This window comes from Dendropsophus ebraccatus, chromosome 11 (genome assembly GCF_027789765.1).
Source record: "Dendropsophus ebraccatus isolate aDenEbr1 chromosome 11, aDenEbr1.pat, whole genome shotgun sequence".
Taxonomy (NCBI): Eukaryota; Metazoa; Chordata; class Amphibia; order Anura; family Hylidae; genus Dendropsophus; species Dendropsophus ebraccatus.
This window is the reverse complement of record NC_091464.1, coordinates 82,332,805-82,352,736: the sequence shown is the minus strand read 5'-3', so window position 1 is coordinate 82,352,736 and position 19,932 is coordinate 82,332,805. Positions and strand designations below refer to the sequence as shown.

General features: G+C 44.2%; 1 protein-coding gene across 5 annotated transcripts in view; it reads left to right on the top strand.

Annotated features, from left to right (window-relative positions):
• Positions 1-19,932, top strand: part of ABR (ABR activator of RhoGEF and GTPase) — a 278,755-nt gene that overhangs the window by 170,394 nt on the left and 88,429 nt on the right. For all 5 annotated transcript variants that reach the window (XM_069946113.1, XM_069946114.1, XM_069946116.1 and 2 more), the window contains 3 exons: positions 4,823-5,008; positions 10,324-10,431; positions 18,093-18,153. In XM_069946113.1, coding sequence (XP_069802214.1) covers positions 4,823-5,008; positions 10,324-10,431; positions 18,093-18,153 — 355 coding nt within the window. The remainder of the gene's footprint in view (positions 1-4,822; positions 5,009-10,323; positions 10,432-18,092; positions 18,154-19,932) is intronic.

Sequence of the window (19,932 nt, the reverse complement as noted above, 5' to 3'; positions counted from 1 at the left end):
CCGCATATGGATGGAGTACTGCGATTTCAGTGATTGACTGATCGGTTGCACCAGGAGGTTTTAGTGGAGCCGTGCTGTCTACCTCTTTCGCTGATCACATGAACATGAATCGGGAAATGGTCTATACCTTAGGATACATAGGGCGCATTTCTAGTTTCAATAGCATTAGAATACGAAAAATAATATAAATTATGTTATAATTTGTATTATAAATATATTATATTTATATTATAAATTTAAATATAATCCTCCTGTCTTTCATCCTTTTCTAGGATATCCAGGCTGTTGTTTTACCCCATTACCTGTGTTACCCTACCTGATCAGCTCACCACTCCATGCTGTTAGATAGCTTTGTTTTGTCTGGATACGAGTAAAACCTTTACATCAATGTAAACGCAGTCATAGTTTTGCTAATACAAAATGTGGAAGTGTGGAGGAGCAACCCCTCTGTTCCTTCTTTATGGTAAACCTCTAGTACAATTTGTCCTTTATATAACTCTTGGTTGTAAGGCTTTTGGGGTGCAGCTGTGCCATTATATATGCACCTATTATCACATGTACTACTGCCCATTACTGCTCTGAAGAGTCTATCCACATCATTATGTATTATGTGCCCATACATACCACAACTCTGTACATAGCAAAACAGAATATTGTGGAAAGCATCAACCTATGTCGTAGTGTTAAAGAGACTCTGTCAGTAGGTTTATGCTCTCCTAATTCGGGGTAGCATAAACTAGTGACAGAGAAGCTGAACAGAATGATGTATCACATTGTTTTGTGCAGCTGATCCAGAGATCTCCTCCTGAATAACATGGACATTTATCTCCATTATGTGCATGAGCTCAGTAGTCCTGTATATTCATTAGAAGCAGAAAACTTCGCCCACCAGCTGTTGATTGGCAGTTATCTATCCAAGTTGTGTGTAGGCAGTCACCTATCAATCAGCAGCTGAAGGGCGGGGGGGGGAGGGGTGTGGCAGGAATCCTATTCTCCTGCATATTAGGAGAACAGCTGCACAGAATAATGTAAGTAACACACCGATCTGTTCAGTATTTCTGTCCCTAGTTTATGCTGCCCTCTTTTAGGGTGGCATAAACCTAGTGAAAGATTCCATTTAAAGTATCCTCTGTATGAAACAATTCTCCTAGTGCAGTGGTGCACAACTTGCAACTCTCTAGTTGTTTGAAAAACAACAATTCCCATAATGCCGGGCTACTATATGAAGTGCATACAATTTGTTTGATTTTGTGCTGCTTTGTGTAAAGGGCAGAGTGGATCACTTTCTATAATGTCCTATTCAGACTTGCAGATTGTAACGGCCCCGTTCACACTGTGAATTTGGCTGTTAAACAACGGCCATTTTTTAACAGCACTACTACATTAAATAGCAGTCTATGGAACCACGGCCATAGTGTACACACTACAACCGTTGTTCTCTGTGGCCACACAAAATAACTGACAGGTCTATTTTGTGTGGCCGCTATTTAGTAAGCAACGGCCATACAAGACAGCCTGTGTTCTTAGTGTAAAGTACAACTCCCGTCTATGGTAAATTGACACGCGGGCACACCCTAATGTGCCGGCATTCCAATTAAAACAAAGTGATGTTCATCCGGCTTATTTCGGCTGGTGAACATCTCAGACATCAGCCGTTATTTTATCCGGCCAGGTTAAACAACGGCCGATGTTCATACAGTGTTCAGGCCAGTTAGTGATTGGTGGGAATCCTACCCTTAGGACGATCATTTGTGAGTAGGGATTTGTCTGGTAATACAGCTGATATCCACACAAACACACATGGATAAGCTGTTTTGCCTGGGTGAACACTGAAGGTGTTGCTTCATTCTACCGGCTGGTGGAGTTTCTAGAATCAGACTCTCACCGGTCATGCACTGATGGCTGATCCTTAGCATAGGCCACCAATTTATAGTCCTAAAAACATTTTTGAGGGGTCATTCAGGATTAGAAAAAGCATAAATCTGTACAGCAGGGAAGAAGAAAGCACTCCAGCACCGATTTTCTTAGAAACATATACACTTTATTCAGTCTTCGTTACATCGCAGGGAGGGGGTGGATGACGTAACTCTGCAGCGACGGCTGTTTCAGGCGCTCAGCCTGTCATCTGGCTCAAGCGCCACACTTGGACGATTAAAGGGGTTGGCTGGAGAAAGAAAACACTTTTAAATGTGCTACGGGTGCCTAAAAAAAAAGTGGGTCACTCACCTGCCCGACTTGATACTGCTAGGGGCCACTGTTTATTGATACATGGTAGTGATTGGTGGTGCAGTTCCCGATTGTTGGGAAGTTGCCAGCAAGAGGTGAGAAGTAGCACTTTTTTAGAATGGCAGCGATTAGAGATCGGACCAGTCAGTATCCCTGATTTATTATTCACTCAGCTGTTCTAATTTTTTCTCACTCTCCCTGGACAACCCTCTTAAAGGGGTTATTCAGAATTAGAACATGGCTGCTTATTTCTTCAGGTTGCATGCAGCATTACAACTCCTCACCAGCTGCAATACTACAAACAGGACAAGAGTGGTGCTATATCACAAGGAAAACAGCCATGTTTTCAAATCCTGGGCAATCTAAAGCCTCGTTCACACTACAGTTGTGCCGTCTGGAGCACATATATATATGTTCGCAGCCATTTAAAATGCAATGCCAGCTTATTCATGTATGAACAGGCACAGGCCTCATTGAATTTAAAGGGGTTATCCAGCACTACAAAAACATGGCCACTTTCCCCCTACTGTTGTCTCCAGTTTGGTTGGGGTTTTGAAACTCCGTAAATGAAGTAAATGGAGCTTAATTGCAAACTGCACCTGAACTGGAGACAACAGTAGGGGGAAAAGTGGCCATGTTTTTGTAGCGCTTTTGTAACCCCTTTAATGGCCTGAACACAGCCTCCAGCTCACTATATTCAGACCATTAAAGTCAATGGGGTTTGTGCTTGTCCAGTTTTCCGATGTATATGTGCTTCAGAAATCACAGTCGTAGTAACTGGAAAGAATAATGTGAATGTTATAGATTTTATCACCATAGAAGTAACTGCGTTATAATTCTTGAGTAAAAACTGAAATAAAATCTGTAATGGCGCAATCATCTAACATTATTTTAGAAGCCTCCTATAATGGCTCAGTCACGGTTCACACACGCCGTTTATTTTTCATGTCAACAGTGAATCGAAAAAGGAAGGAATAATACAAAGAAAGAATTGATTCTTCTCTTGTGTTTTGTGCTTACCTGGAGAGCTGCCGCAATGACTTATCCCTCGGATGATGTGGACAATGTCATGTAGAGGGGAAAAAAACTGGGCTGCACCTTATGTGATACCACAGGGACCTTCCTAGATGTCTCCTGACAGTTAGGAAATACATGTACTGCATGTCACCCATGTTAGGAATAGGAGGCAGTTGCCAAGATGTTGCTTAGCGGTAGTCACCTACATGAGTACCTCTTTAGTGTGCAAAAAAAAAAGCGCTGTGAAATCTGTTGGCGCTATACAAATAAATATTATTATAGAATATTATTATTACACGAGGGCCTGTTCAGACATGGAAGAAAAAAAAGCCAATTTTATTAATTAAATTATTACATTTATTACATTTTATGGCATATTATAGAACACATTTTGGGGCATACATGATCTGATAAAGAAAAAGAAGCCTTTAAATCTGTAATTTGTGCACTTTTTCTTATTTTTATTAAATAAAGGAAGATTCAGCTTCAGTTGCAGTAACTTATGGCACCTTATGGACCTGAATAGGGCCATGTCTAAAAGTTGTGTCCTTGAAGTGATTCTCTATAACCAGATGCCGCTGCACTGTCCTTCTTTGTTTATTACATTGTTTTTTCCCCTCCTATCTGAGGGGTAAGATAACTGTGGGAAGGGAAGAGGATTACCGCCACTTATCACAGTAGGAGGCAAAACTAATAAATCCTACCTAATGCTCAGGGCTCAGGATATCATTTATTTAGTGACATGCATGAAATATAATATAAGCTTGTTTTATACATTGAGAAATAAAACATTGTCTTGTGTGCAGCATAGGAAGTCGATGTGAAAATGGATGTTATACATCTAATATCTTAAGGGGTAAATGGTGGGTGCCTAGAATTGTGTTATGTACAATAACGTCTGTCATTTTGACCCTATTATGGGACACATACTGTAATTGGAGAATTCCCATTTTGCAATATTATGAGATATCACTAGGATGTGTCATAACATTATGGTCTGTGAAGGTCCACCCTCTGGGACTCCTGCCAATCCTGAAAAAATACCACTGAGGTCCCATAGGCATTACAGCTTCATAACAATCAGCCACGCAGGAATCTGTAGCATACAGTAGCTCCACGCAAGTCACATACTGACCCAGGCATCTTATATGTATTAACTGTAATATGGGGCCTTTACAGACAGGAATTCAGAACTCACTGTACTGACAGTTTCGGAGCTCCCAGCATCATCGTGAGTGATGATCCTGTGAGCTCCGAACTCCGTTCAATAGCATATAGCATATTTACGGACCATACACTGAATGTGTGAATGTCCCCTTAGACAATACCTATAATGGGGTTTCCCCTTCAGAAAAGCTCCCCTCCAATCTGTCGGATTGGTGATGAGCAACTGATTGGTAAGGGTCTCACTGCTGGGAACTCCGCCAAACATGTTTGAATGGGGCAGCGGTCAACAAAACTAAAGTGTAGTGCATGAAAATGGTTAGGTTTGAGGGCACACTGAATTTTTCCAGCTTGAGATGTACCTGTCTCCACTGATTTCCAATGATCACTTATTGTTGTTCTGTTTTATTTGCAGCCAATGAAGCCACTGAAAGCCACTGCCACAACCTCACAGCCAGTGCTAACCATGCAGCAAATAGATGCCATATTTTACAAGGTCCAGGATATCTATGAGATCCACAAGGACTTCTATGATAACCTCTGCCCCTGTGTGCAAGAATGGGACAACAAAACAACTGTTGGCCACCTCTTCCAAAAACTGGTAAGACAAGAAGAATTAATAAATTCAGTGGTCTCTTACTGCAGATAGTACCACCCTTTCTTCACATGCTGTATTACAGGGTCGCATCCATGATCTGTTCTCCCCACAGTGGCCTGGGGTTTTGTATATTCCAGCCTTGTAACCAGTGATAAACTGGCCAATCCACGTCTTACTTTATCAGCCTTTAACTTCCAACTGGATCATTCATCTTTATGCTTCCTTATACCTTGTTTCCCCAAAAATAAGACCTCCCCTAAAAATAAGACCTAGTAGAGGTTTTGCTGATTTGCTGAATATAAGGCATCCCCCGAAAGTAAGATCTAGCAAAGTATTGCAGCTGGGATTCTTTATTTGCTTATCCCGCTGCCGTTGTCCCCTAAATTCATCATCTGTTGAAGAGTAGGTGCGTGTGGGACATGAAGACCGTTACCTGCTTTCAACCCCGATGTTCCCTTTTGCGGCTGTCACTTGCAGGCAATGCATCAAGAGGCCCGTTGCCTGCCGCCATCCCCATTGTTCCCTGATGCCAGATGTAGAGCTGCACACAGTCTGCCGTTATCCCGTCGCCTGCCATACTGTACGATGTCCCTGCTGTGCTGTACGAGTGTACTGTGGTGAGCGCCACATGATGGCCGGAAGCCGCCATACCGCACGCTGTTTCTGCTTTTTCTTCATGGGAAAATAAGACATGCCCTGAAAATAAGACCGAGTGCATCTTTGGGAGCAAAAAAAAGACACTGTCTGGAAACACAGAACATAGATATAGAGTAAGATATTTAGTAAGAAAGCTTTGTGTATAAGTAAATGCCTACTAGTATCAGCCCCAGCAGTACTGTGTTAATTTATATTATTCCGCCCACAAGTCTTTTTCTTGTTTTAGAAAACCTTTGGTTTACACTGTAGAAAATGGTTCTTTAAAGGGTACAGAAATAGGTCTTATTGATCATTTTGTGAAGTAGATGATCAATACTTGATGTTTAGTCCTAGGAGATGCCACATATATAGAATTTACTGCTATTAGGCTCTTTCATCAATTGGAAACACTGTCTTTGAGAATTGGTCATCTAGTTTACCATGCTATCCCGCTATTTACACAATTTATACCACCCCGAAAAGGGCCCTCATGGCTGCTATCGGGTAAATGGAGCTCTATGGACACAGTCAAAGCCTATAGGCAAACAATACATTGGGTATATTTCAATATATCCATAGAGCTCCATTTACCTGATAGCGGCCAAGAGTGTCCTTTTCGGGATGGTATAAATTGCCTAAATAGCGGGATAGCATGGTGAACGCTGGTAAACTAGATGACCAATTCTCAAAGAGACTGTTTCCAATTGATAAAAGAGCCTAATAGCAGTAAATTCTATATATGTGGTCTCTCCTATCCTTCCCATACAAGTAAATATTTTGCGCGTCTGAACATTCATGTGATGTCTATAGGAAGGGGAGGGATAAGCCACAACAAAACAGCTCTGGTGCTGGCTTATCCCTCCAAGAACAAAAGGCTTAGCCATTGGAAATCCATCACACCCGACCCTTCTCTCCAGACTTCATACATCTTATACTGTTGCTTGATTCTGGCAGCTGGTCAGGCAGACTTTAGTATAAGGTGCGCCTTTACCATACAGGTGGGAAAAGCCGATGCCAGAGTTGTCTGGCAGTGGCTTACCTCTCCTATTCCTTTAGACAGTACTGACATGTTGAACATCCCTGTGTATGGTGAGGACAGTTTTTTGGTATGTCACCATTGTACCCCAGGAAGAAGGAGCAGTGGTGCTGCAGCTAACAGCTGTGCCTGGTCCTATAGCATAGCCCTACTGAAATGAATGGGATGGCACTGTAGTATCAGCCACATTGATACATACATATATATATATATATATATATATATATATATATATACACTTACATATCTCTTACCTGAGTGGTTATAAATGACTTTTAGTATCTATGCCGCCACTATGTACCCCAACAGGGTCAGTCAGCAAAATATGTAGATTTTTGTCCAGTTACAGAGCCGCTTGTGCCCTTATTTTCTGTTTAGTTTCTGACTTAACAAGGTATTACCAGGTCTAACAAATCTTGAGGAGCATCAGTCACACTGCGAGCCTGTTACTTGGCAACTGTGACGTTCCTTAAATTAATGAGTCTTAAGGATGCAGCATATTTATAATTTCCCAAGAGAGTCGGAGAGCAAAGATGAGGGTCTCTCTGCCAGATGACTAGTGATTACCTGGAATCATTACATTACTCTATGGCAGCGTACTTACTTACTGTACACACAGCTGCCCCTTCAGCCAGTCACCTCCCAGATTTATTCATAAGAAGTGATGGGATTATATCATTGAAGCTATTGTTTAGTTTACTGAACACTGCAGAATATGTGAGGGAATTATACACTGTTAATAATGTAAATGCCAGAATCCCTTGAGGCGTTTATCCTGCTGGTTTGTTTTCTACTGCTGAGCAGGAAATAAGATGGACCAGAGGGAGCAGACATTACTGTGTCCAAAACGCATGTAGCCCCATACCCTAAAGCAGGGCTTCCCAGGCTTTGCCTCTACTGGTCCCACCAGCCAATCCATGTTGGTACTGGGGCCTGACCAACAAACACACTACTGCACAACACCAGATACCACTATGCAGGACTTATTACTCCTAACACTGCCACTGAATACCAGTATAACGCACACATAATACCCCCTACTAATACCAAACAAGTACCACAGTGCAGCACTACATACCCCTCCAGCAACACTAGACACACAGTGCAGCACTACATACCCCTCCAGCAACACTAGACACACAGTGCAGCACTACATACCCCCCAGCAACACTAGACACATAGTGCAGCACTACACCCCCCCAGCAACACTAGACACACAGTGCAGAACTACATACCCCCCAGCAACACTAGACACACAGTGCAGCACTACATACCCCCCAGCAACACTAGACACACAGTGCAGCACCACATACCCCTCCAGCAACACTAGACACACAGTGCAGCACTACATACCCCCCAGCAACACTAGACACATAGTGCAGCACTACATACCCCCCCCAGCAACACTAGACACACAGTGCAGCACTACATACCCCTCCAGCAACATTAGACACACAGTGCAGCACTACATACCCCTCCAGCAACATTAGACACACAGTGCAGCACTACATGCCCCCCCAGCAACACTAGACACACAGTGCAGCACCACATACCCCTCCAGCAACACTAGACACACAGTGCAGCACTACATACCCCCCAGCAACACTAGACACATAGTGCAGCACTACATACCCCCCCAGCAACACTAGACACACAGTGCAGAACTACATACCCCCCAGCAACACTAGACACATAGTGCAGCACTACATACCCCCTCCCCCCGCAGCAACACTAGACACACAGTGCAGCACTACATGCCCCCCCAGCAACACTAGACACACAGTGCAGCACTACATACCCCCTCCCCCCACAGCAACACTAGACACACAGTGCAGCACTACATGCCCCCCCAGCAACACTAGACACACAGTGCAGAACTACATACCCCGCAGCAACACTAGACACACAATGCAGCACTACATACCCCCCAGCAACACTAGACACACAGTGCAGCACTACATGCCCCCCCAGCAACACTAGACACACAGTGCAGCACTACATGCCCCTCCATCAACACTAGACACACAGTGCAGAACTACATGCCCCCCCAGCAACACTAGACACACAGTGCAGAACTACATACCCCCCAGCAACACTAGACACACAGTGCAGCACTACACCCCCCCAGCAACACTAGACACACAGTGCAGCACTACATACCCATCCAGCAACACTAGACACACAGTGCAGCACTACATACCCCCTCCCCCCGCAGCAACACTAGACACACAGTGCAGCACTACATGCCCCCCCAGAAACACTAGACACACAGTGCAGCACTACATACCCCCGCAGCAACACTAGACACACAGTGCAGCACTACATGCCCCCCCAGAAACACTAGACACACAGTGCAGCACTACATACCCCCCCAGCAACACTAGACACACAGTGCAGCACTACATACCCCCTCCCCCCACAGCAACAGTAGACACACAGTGCAACACTACATGCCCCCCCCCAGCAACACTAGACACCCAGTGCAGCACTACATACCCCCCAGCAACACTAGACACACAGTGCAGCACTACATGCCCCCCCCCCAGCAACACTAGACACACAGTGCAGCACTACATGCCCCCCCCAGCAACACTAGACACACAGTGCAGCACTACATACCCCCCCCAGCAACACTAGACACAGTGCAGCACTACATACCCCCTCCCCCCGCAGCAACACTAGACACACAGTGCAGCACTACATGCCCCCCCCGAAACACTAGACACACAGTGCAGCACTACATACCCCCGCAGCAACACTAGACACACAGTGCAGCACTACATGCCCCCCCAGAAACACTAGACACACAGTGCAGCACTACATACCCCCCCCGCAACACTAGACACACAGTGCAGCACTACATACCCCCTCCCCCCACAGCAACAGTAGACACACAGTGCAACACTACATGCCCCCCCCAGCAACACTAGACACCCAGTGCAGCACTACATACCCCCCAGCAACACTAGACACACAGTGCAGCACTACACCCCCCAGCAACACTAGACACACAGTGCAGCACTACATGCCCCCCCCCAGCAACACTAGACACACAGTGCAGCACTACATACCCCCCCCAGCAACACTAGACACACAGTGCAGCACTACATACCCCCCCAGCAACACTAGACACACAGTGCAGCACTACATACCCCCCCAGCAACACTAGACACACAGTGCAGCACTACATACCCCCCATTGATTTCAATGCAATGCCACCCAGGCTGAAAAGGACGGCCATGGTTTTCATTGAAAACAGTGGCCGTTATTTTATTTTATTTTTTTAAGTAAGTTGCGTAAACATTGTTTAATTGCGTATCCTTTGCCTAAGCTTGTGTTGCTGCTATATATTATGTATGCATTTATAGGTGTGCCTCCTGTTAATGCACTTTATTCATAGACTTGGACTGCAATGTGAATACACAAGTTTATGGATTTGGTAGGATATTAGATTGGTTGTTTGGCCTTGTGTGCACCGCTGTCACATTATTGCCCTAACTCATTGTCATGGAAACCCCTTCTGCTTCTATTTAGAAGCTAAATGGATGGCTTCCTCCTTGTGTACGTTATATAGAAGGGATATATTCATCCTGTAATTATACTGGGTAATAACTTTTTCTTTGTCCTTCACTTTTTTCCTCTTCAGGTCAGTCAGCTGGGAATATACAAGGCCTTTGTGGATAACTACAAATGTGCCCTGGAGACGGCGGAGAAGTGCAGCCAGTGTAATAACCAGTTCAATAAAATCTCAGAGGTAAGGATGTGCACGGTCACCTGGTCATCTCTTACCTCTTTCTGGTCCTCAAAAGAATCAGATTATTGGATCACCTGAGTTTGTCCCTTTTTTTTTTTTTTTTTTTTTAGAACGTCTTTTCTGATCTATTGTTGTATTCTCTAAGCATAAGTGGGTGCTGCCATTTTTCACAGCTTGCAGCTCTTGACCAATAGTTGTCTGTCTTCCTTGCAATCTATTTCCTGCTGCCTGTTGTTCGGGTAGTGAAGATTTATTTGTAAAAACAGCTAGATCAGGACAGAACACAGGAAGTGGGTTGGGGCTTAGCGTGTGCTCTGTGCAGGAGAGAGCCTGAGCTGTGTACCAGCACTTTGGGACAGTCTGCCTGCTTAAAGTAATTCATACTGTACCTGGAAGGTAAATGAAGGCTTCTCTACTACTACTCTACACTATGTCAGTAGTTCAGTGCTTAGTGTTACATGTTGTACTACTACTGTTTCTTCAACGTTTGCACTTATAGCACCTTGCAATCCCAGTGCATCCGTAACCACCTTATCCTCCACATGTCATCTATAGTACTGTAAATTAATTTCCCAGCTTGTTCAGTCCAGTGCACCTTCATCAGAGCGGTATCATACCAGTGCTGTGTTGTTACTGGTCAGAAAAGTAAGGTGAAGGAAGTACCTTTGTGTGTACTACTGGCAAGCAGCCCATCTCTAGCCCTGTCCCCTGAAATGGCGTGAATGAGCAATTAATGTGCACCATGGAGGCCTCTCAGGGACTCAGTTGAGAAGTCTCCTTGTCATCTCTCTAAAGGGTCATCAACCTAACCCAAGTTGGTTGTAAGCTATGGAGGTCGATCCCTTATTTGATATTCCAAATACTTGAAAAAGGAATAAATGATTTTTGTGTTAGAAAGGATTCATGGGTTAATTTAAGGAAGCCAGCCTCCCTCTCCCGGCAGACAGTGGCCAACCACAAGTTTCCTCTGCAGTGCATGTTGCAAGGTAATGCTGGCACTAAGTAATGCTGGTCGTTTAAATTAATGGCCATCAATTCAATGCACTGAGCACAGGGTCTGGCAGAATTGAAGCAGAGTAAATCTTGGCTCTAGCAAATGGGGAGGACTAAAGCCCCTATTACACGGGGCAACATGAGGAGCAAACGAGCGCTGTCAGCACTCGTTTGCTCCTCGTTCCCCGCTTGCTGCCGCCGCTATCATGGGCGGGGGCAAGGAGCGGGTGAGAACCGGAGGGGCCCTGGAGAGGTACCGCAGGACTGCCTGGGTGATCACTTAATCGTACAGGCAGCCCACAACAGATGGCAGCGGTCTGCTGCCGCCGTTCCTATTCCACTGAGCGATGGCAGCAGATATTTGCTGTATGAGTCGTTTGTCGTTCAACATGTTAAAAAACAAACGACCACAATAATCAGCCGACATTGTTCATGTCGGCTGATCGTTGTGTTCTATTACACAAGACGATCATTGGCTGTAATGGCTGATATCGGCCGAATAGAGCCGAATAGAGCCGATAATCGTTCCGGGTAATAGGGCCTTAAAAGGGTTATCCAGCGCTACAAAAACATGGCCACTTTTCCTCCTCTCTTGTCTCCAGTGCAGGTGTGGTTTGCAATTAAGCTCCATTTACTTCAATGGAACTAATCTGGAGACAAGAGAGGGGGGAAAGTGTCCATGTTTTTGTAGCGCTGGATAACCCTTTTAAGACTGCATCTAGACTTATATTGTTTTTATGACTCCTTTATGGTCATCATCCATCAGGAGAGCCTAGGTTTTTTGACCCCTATTCAATAATTTAAAGTGTTACTGCCACTTAAAGGGGGGAAAAAACCCTTTGCCCTGTCACCCAGATGTTGATTGGGGTCTCTGTGTCAATCACTGCTGAGAGAAGCCTTTAGATATGCAATTCACTTTCTGCCTGATCCGTCTCAATGCAGGATATGGCTCAAATGTAAAGGTGGCTATATGTATTAAATAAATGTAGGAAGATGGTTGAAAAAACAATCATCTACTAAATTCATAGACACAGCCATACACATTACAGTCCAAGTTGTTCAGAGTGCCCATACACAATCAATGAGATTGAGGGAAGGAAAAACAATCTTTCTAAAAAAAATATTCTTTCCCGAAAGATTTTTCACCTGACAATTCCCAGTCCATCTGACCACCTTTCGGCTTGTAACCAGTCTGTCATCAGTGGGTCAAAATAATCGTTTATGTTAAATTTCAGCTGATGAACAATCAATTCGATTAAAATAGTCTACACTCGTCAACCTTAAAGGGGTACTCCAGCGAAATAATTTTTCTTTTAAATCAACTTGTGCCACAAATTTGTAATTTACTTCTATTAAGTACTGAAAGACTGGAGATTTTTTTTTTTTATCAGCTGCTGCTGCTGTCCAGAATATTAACGTCTATGAGAAACAGCAGCTGTTAAGTACTGAAAGACTGGAGAATTTTAATAGAAGTTAGTTACAAATCTCTGGCACTTTCTAGCAGCAGTTGATTCGAAAGAAAGGAGTACCCCTTTTAGGTCTATGGAGTCCATCTCCTGCAGGCCAGCCTGATAGAATCACATATTATACACACACTTTTAAATTGCAGGTGATGGCAGTATAAACCTGCAGGTTAAAGGTTGGTGATAATTTGGTTACATAACACCTATCTCCCGTACAGAATGCCTTATCATTCAGCATGTGCTCAGCGCTCCAGGGTGCGTTCTGCCATCAATAAAGAACTTGATTGCCCTGTTTTACAACATTGGCCCCAAACACCTTGCCCGACCTTTATAGCGGCCTAGTATTTAGAGTCAGAAACCAATTTTACTACTTATGAGTGCATTGCCCATTATCTGTCATTTTACTTCAGCTGGTCTGTTTGTATGCTGTAAGTACTGTATCTCTTGGCTCATGCCGGGCAGTCTGACCTAGTCACATATAAAAGTGTTATTTTGGGGTATATAGCATTTAAAACTTACATCCTATCACTGCCTCCAATGGTAAGTACGTATCACTGCCAGGGGATCTAAAACGTAGATTTTATTATATATATTTGTTGGAATTTTTCTTTAAATTAACATATACAATGAAAGCTAAGTTGTAGGTAGTTATACATTTAAAGGGGAACTATCAGCAGGTTACACAAATTTAACCTGCTGATATGTCCCCATTACACAGGAGACGCTGAGGAGGAAGGTATGTGTCTTGCTTTCCTCCTTGGCACCGTTCCTCGGTCCGGAGCACAGTTTGGAGCACTGCCCCGCCCCTATTGTGCAAGTCTGTGCGAGTGCACTCTGGAGGTGGGGCAGTGCTCTTAATGGTTCTCCGGACTGAGGTTTATACTGCTAGCAGCACAGTTATGGTGCTGAGGATGAAGGTAAGAGACACACCTTCCACCTCCGGGCCCGTGCCCAGTAGGGGAGCTATCAGCAGGTTAGATTCCCCTTTACAACTGACTGCATTTTTTCCTAAATAGTCAGATGAGCAGGAACTGAGTGGTGGGAATCAAGCTTGTGGGATGTAATGTAAGTAAATTAGACTCAAGGGGTGTGAATATGTAGCTCAGGGGGTGTGAATGTGAGGCATTTTTATTGTTATGTGCCATAAAATGTGCTAGTCCTTGTGTTTCCATTCGTCTCTAATAATGAAGTTATGTATTCATCTTGTATGGACCCGTTTTGCTAAACTTAAACCTTAGATGGAAAAGGGTCAATTAGAATTTCTGTTATAATCCACAGCGGTCCTTCCGTCATATGCATAAAACTAGTGCAAGGTGTCTCAAAACTAATACTTTCCAATCCACGGGTATTAATATTGCTTGGTAGAAAGATGTGCCTAAACCACAGGTGTCTAACTCAGGCCTCTAGCTGTCACAAAACTACAATTCCCATCATGCCTGGCTTTAGCTTTGGCTCTCCAGGCATGATAGGAAATGTAATTTTGCAACAGCTGGAGGACCTGAGTTTGACAGCCCTGCTCTAGACCAGGCATGGTGAACCTTTGGCCCTCTGGCTTTTGCAAAACTACAATTCCCATCATGTCTGGACAGCCAAAGCTACGCTTTGGCTGTCTAGGCATGATGGAAATTGTAGTTTTGCCACAGCTGGAGGCTGGAGGTTCCTCATCCCTGCTCTAGACCATGAATGTGGAGCCTCCAGCTGTTCCAAAACTCCAATTCTGTCCAGACATGATGGGGATTGTAGTTCTGCTACAGCTGGAGGGCCAATGGGTCCCCATTCCTACTCTTAATACACTGTTGAGAAAACATTCTCATAGTAAAGAAATTTGGGGCAGATGTTGAAGAAAATAATCTCGTTGTATAGAACCCTTAGCAGAATGAAGGCTGCCATCTTGGCCCCAACTCACCATATTATATGTCCTGCAGAGGGAAGCTAGGTTACGCCTTTAGGTTATAAAAATCTGTAACCTTCTGTATGAATTCTACAAATCATAATCTTCACTATATTCCTATACCTTCTTGTGTAAGCCAATTCTTCAGCTTCCAAAGTGCCTCCACCTTGTTCCACCATCGAGTAATCTGTAGATAACGCATGAAGCACAACTAACCTTTCTCTACATCTCATGCGCTAAATCTTCAGCCATGCGAAATTTCATCTTTCTTGGAAGCAAGGATTTGTACGTAAGCGTAGCAATTACAGGCCATTATAGGAGGCAATAAGGAGAAGTGAAGGTTACCGTCCGCTGTGCTCAGCTATCACACAACACCCAGGAGTGCTCTACAGACTCCTCTTCCGTGGGTTAGGTTACACAAAGCCGTGTGCTTTTCTGCTCTTAGCCCCCCCATCTTGATGCCTTTGACATGTTTTTGCCTAGCATCAGCGTATTGTGATGACAGGCAGCCGTATTACACAGAGACACTAAAGCAGAAAGAAGAATAAAGCATTATCGATGGAATACTATTATATTATGCATCAGTTTCCCTTCATAATCAACTCCTGGGAATTTGCAACCTTCCCAGGATTGGGCCAACTTGTGGAAAAAATATCTCATTCAAAATAAGTTATATTACTTAAAGCGACTCTGTACCCACAATCCCCCCCCCCCCCCAAACCGCTTGTACCATCAGATAGCTGCTTTTAATCCAAGATCCTGTGGTCCGTTTGGCAGATGATGCAGTTATTGTCCTATAAAACAACTTTTAAACTTGCAGCCCTGTGTCAAATTGGTGTGGCCTAGAGTGTGTGTGCCCTAGGCTTGCACCGCCTCTCCGTCCCTCCTCCCCGCCCTCCTCCTCATTAGGAATGCCCCTGGGCAGGAATTCTCTTATTCATCTCCTCTGGGGCATTCCTAATGGTGAAGAGGGTGGGGAGGAGGGACGGTGCAAGCCTAGGGCACACACACTCTAGGCCACACCAATTCGACACAGGGCTGAAAGATCAAAAGTTGTATTTTAGAACAATAACTGCATCACCTGACGAACGGATCCCAGGACAGATCTTGGATTAAAAGCAGCTATTTGAAGGTACAAGCGATTTGGGGGGGGGGGGGGGGGTACAGAGTCGCTTAAACTAGCACTAACTTACTAGGTCAGTAAGGGAGACACAGAATGAACACAAAGTTTATTTGACTATTAGAAAAGTTGATTTTCTCTATGCAAAGTCGGTTCAACTCAGTGAAGGTGGCATTGTCATAATCTTTAAAACCTTACCAGGTGCTGTGTTAACATACAGTATTTTTACTCCAAAACCTGAAGTGGATTAAAATAAACAGAAAGGCAATGTTCACACACTGCTGATATTTAGTGGATGGCCATTGTTTTGAAATAAGGGCCGTTATTTGCCATTAAATGGCGGCCATCCAGTAAATCTTAACAGTGTGTGAACATAGCCTTTCTGTGTTTTTAATCCACTTCCGATTTTGGTTGCAAAATACTGAGCAAAAATACTGTGTGGGAACCCAGCCTTATTGTGACAATGCCCCCAACAGACTCTTTAAATTATATAAAGTAAATTATAGCTGCCCTTAAACTTATTTAGACTCAAGACAATAGACACTAAAATGAATTCAAACTTTATGCTGCAGAATGAAGGAATTAATTAATTTATATGCCATACAGTAAAATTAAGACCCTAAATCGGACCACTTTATTGATTGGCACTGACACCAGACCCCTAAATTTATTGAACCCTACCTACATCAAACCCCTAAATTAATCAGACCTCAGACCAGACCCCTTACGTGATTAGACCCCATACCAGACCCCTAAAGTGGTTAGACCCCATACCAGACCCCTAAAGTAGTTAGACCCCATACCAGACCCCTAAAGTGGTTAGACCCCATACCAGACCCCTAAAGTAGTTAGACCCCATACCAGACCCCTAAAGTGGTTAGACCCCATACCAGACCCCTAAAGTGGTTAGACCCCATACCAGACCCCTAAATTGATTGGACCTCAAACCAGACCACTAACTTGATCAGACCCCACACTAAATTAATTTTGACCTCCAAACAGACTCCATAATTCATTCAGACCCCCCTGACAATAACCCTAAGTGCACTGACCCCCTAAATTGTTTCAAACTGCTAAATAACTTTAGACCCCTAGGACAAACCCCAGACCCAACCCCTAAATTAGACAGAAACATTATTTTAATTTCGCTACCATTCGTCACTTCAAAGTTTTCTTGTCTTCAGGTCCTTACGTGATGCCTGCCAGTAATAGTACCTTGTATGCGCCACCATGCATACGTATCCTGGCGCTTGCCAGTAATGGGGTGTTGTGTGTTTGATATGACGGGTATTTGTGGTCTTCAGTTGTCATCCTTTAGTTTAGACTGCTGCCATAGTTGAGCAAACTTTGGGCATGCTCATCCGAACCCGAGCGTGCGGCATTTGATTAGCGGTCGCTGCTGAAGTTGGATGCAGCCCTAAGGAGTCCTGGGAAACATGTAAACAGTTTACTCCCTAGGGCTGTATCCAACTTCTGCAGCCACCACTAATCTAATGCTGCACGCTCTGGTGTGGATGAGCAGGAGCGTGCTCGAACTTTGCTCAACTTTACTAGTTAGCTTTAAATCATACATGCATAATACATTCACTAAATGGTACTCGTGAAAGGTCAGAGCTGAAGCTGATGTATAAAGCCGAGTTAAAGACGACCATGTGAAAATTTTTTTATATATTTTGCTGCCCTTGCAGAGAACATAATAAACCTGCTATTTTTACCTCCCCATGCTCCTTGGGTCCTCCTGTGGTGTTTTCAGGGTCCTTTGCTTGACCCTCCGGCCATCACTTCCAAGATGGACCAGTCTTGGCAGTTACAATCCCAGTCAGCCATTCACTGACTGAAGTGGGACAGCTTGGTGGCCAGTGATTGGCTGAGCGAGCTGACGCAGAAGTGGCGGCGACAGCAGCAGCTTTCAGTGAGGGAGGGACCTGAAGACACCACAGAAGGCTCCTAGGGGAGTGTAGTAAAACTATCATGTTTATAATATTCTCCACAAGGGCAGCTACATATAAAAATGACTGGAGTACCCCTTTAATGCATGTCTGAAATGTATGTTACATTCAATTGACTATTCTTCTACTAATAAACCATGAAATTAAACTTTCCACTATATCATCACGTGTGAGCATTATATGGAACCCCTGTATAGGATGCTTCTCCTTCTTTTCCCCCTTCTAACTCAAGTTGTCTTTTTTAGAATCTGAAGGTGAAAGGACCCAAGGACTCCAAGGAGCAGCCGACGTCTGTTACCATGGAAGGTAGGGCACGCCACTTTGCCTGTCAGTGATGTCTTCCAGCCTTTGTGTCTGTGGCTTCGGTATCTCGTCCCATGATCACCACCTTTTTTTCGCTGTGTGATTGCAGATGGGAACATCTGTTGGTTGAGCTGAGCCATCTCCGTCTGGTGTAGGGAACATATTTTCTCAAGGTGACTTGTGCTGTTGCTATAGCTGAGGTCATGTGACGGGAGACAGATAATAGTACCCTGAGAACTACTGGACATCACTTTAGTAACCTCACCCATTCAGTGCAGGAGCGTCACTTTACCAGGGCACCTTGCTCCTTTCCATCCATTCTCTGCCTGTTTTCCTTTCTCGCCCTGCCATCTACCTCAGTTAGGCTTTTTCTCTGAAATCTTTTCTGACATCATTGATTCGCTCGCTCAGCTGTCTAATGCTCCTTTATGCTTGCTCTAGATCCCGTCTTGTTGCTAGCCTAGCTAATGATTTTATTACATTGGGGACAATGCATTCCGTAAAACGCCTAGAAGTGAGGGGGGAAACGATTTTCTCTAAATCCCTCTTTAAAATGCCGATGATGTCCACCTTGAACACTCCTCCCAGCCGCGCTCCTCCTTCTCCTGCCGTCCCTCCCACCTCTCTCATTGCATGGAGTGCATGTCTGTGTCTATGTGTTAGCCTGCATGTTAGGTGACTGCTATTGTGCTGAAGGCTGCAGATTGGCGTGTGCCGGACGGTGATGGGGATGAGACATGGCTGGATGCTGGGGCAATGGAAATTCTCCTGATCTTTCGTCTTTGCTGTAATTGCACTTATGGTAAAAACTGATCTTTTTAGGTTTTTTTTCCTCTTTTTTTTGTTGCATGCTTTTCTTCTTCTTCTGCATGTCTTCTCTGTATGTGCTTTTTATGCATTGTTTGTGACTATTATGCAGGTGTATAGGAGTTATTGCATTCTTTAGATGAGCTTGTATTTCATTCATGTTCTGTATTTTTTGGGGGGGAGTTAATGTGTCGCTCAGGACTATATTGTTATAAGCAGTTTCTTGTTGTCATGTAGGAGAAGCCAGCGGTAGACGTTGCTTTTTTCAATTGCAAGCTTCACTGCACAAGGCTGCTTTTACCTATTGTGCCATCCATTATATTTAGTCCTCAATAGCCACGTTCCTGCTTTTCGTCTCCTGCCGCTTTACCCCTTTGTCATACGTTGGCTGGAGATAGCGGCTTGTATGGGGCATTCATCTACTGCAAAGTGCAGGGAAGGAGAATAGACTTCTGAAAGGGCTTTCTACCTACTCAGCCATGTGTCTCCTCGTCCGGAGAGATAGAACCAGAACTCGGGTTTTGTGGATTTAGCACTTGCTTTCATTGATGCCTGTGCATTGACATCTAGTTGGAAGTATTTTCCCTTTAAAGTCTTCCCCGTGGTGAGGGGCGTTCCTGATGGTGAAACTCTCTGGTTCCTAAGCAAATGCGGGGAGGTCTCTGTACATGACTGGAGCGTGCTTATGGGGAGGGTCAGACACACTGCAGACTGATGCATTCAGGTCACTGGCTGAACAATAGACATAGGTGACGGGCTGCTGTGGTGGGTCAGCCAATGAGATCCTGTGACCCTCTAGCTCCTAGGCTTTGTATACAGTAGTACGGTAAAAAAAATGTTACGTGACCTTGCTTGGGTGATTGTTGCCGTGATTTACAACTCCCAGAGTCCCTTCTTCATTTGGAAAATTATATACATGTATAAGTTAAATGTTGGGATATATATATTATTATTTTTTTCTGCATGTGTATAGAT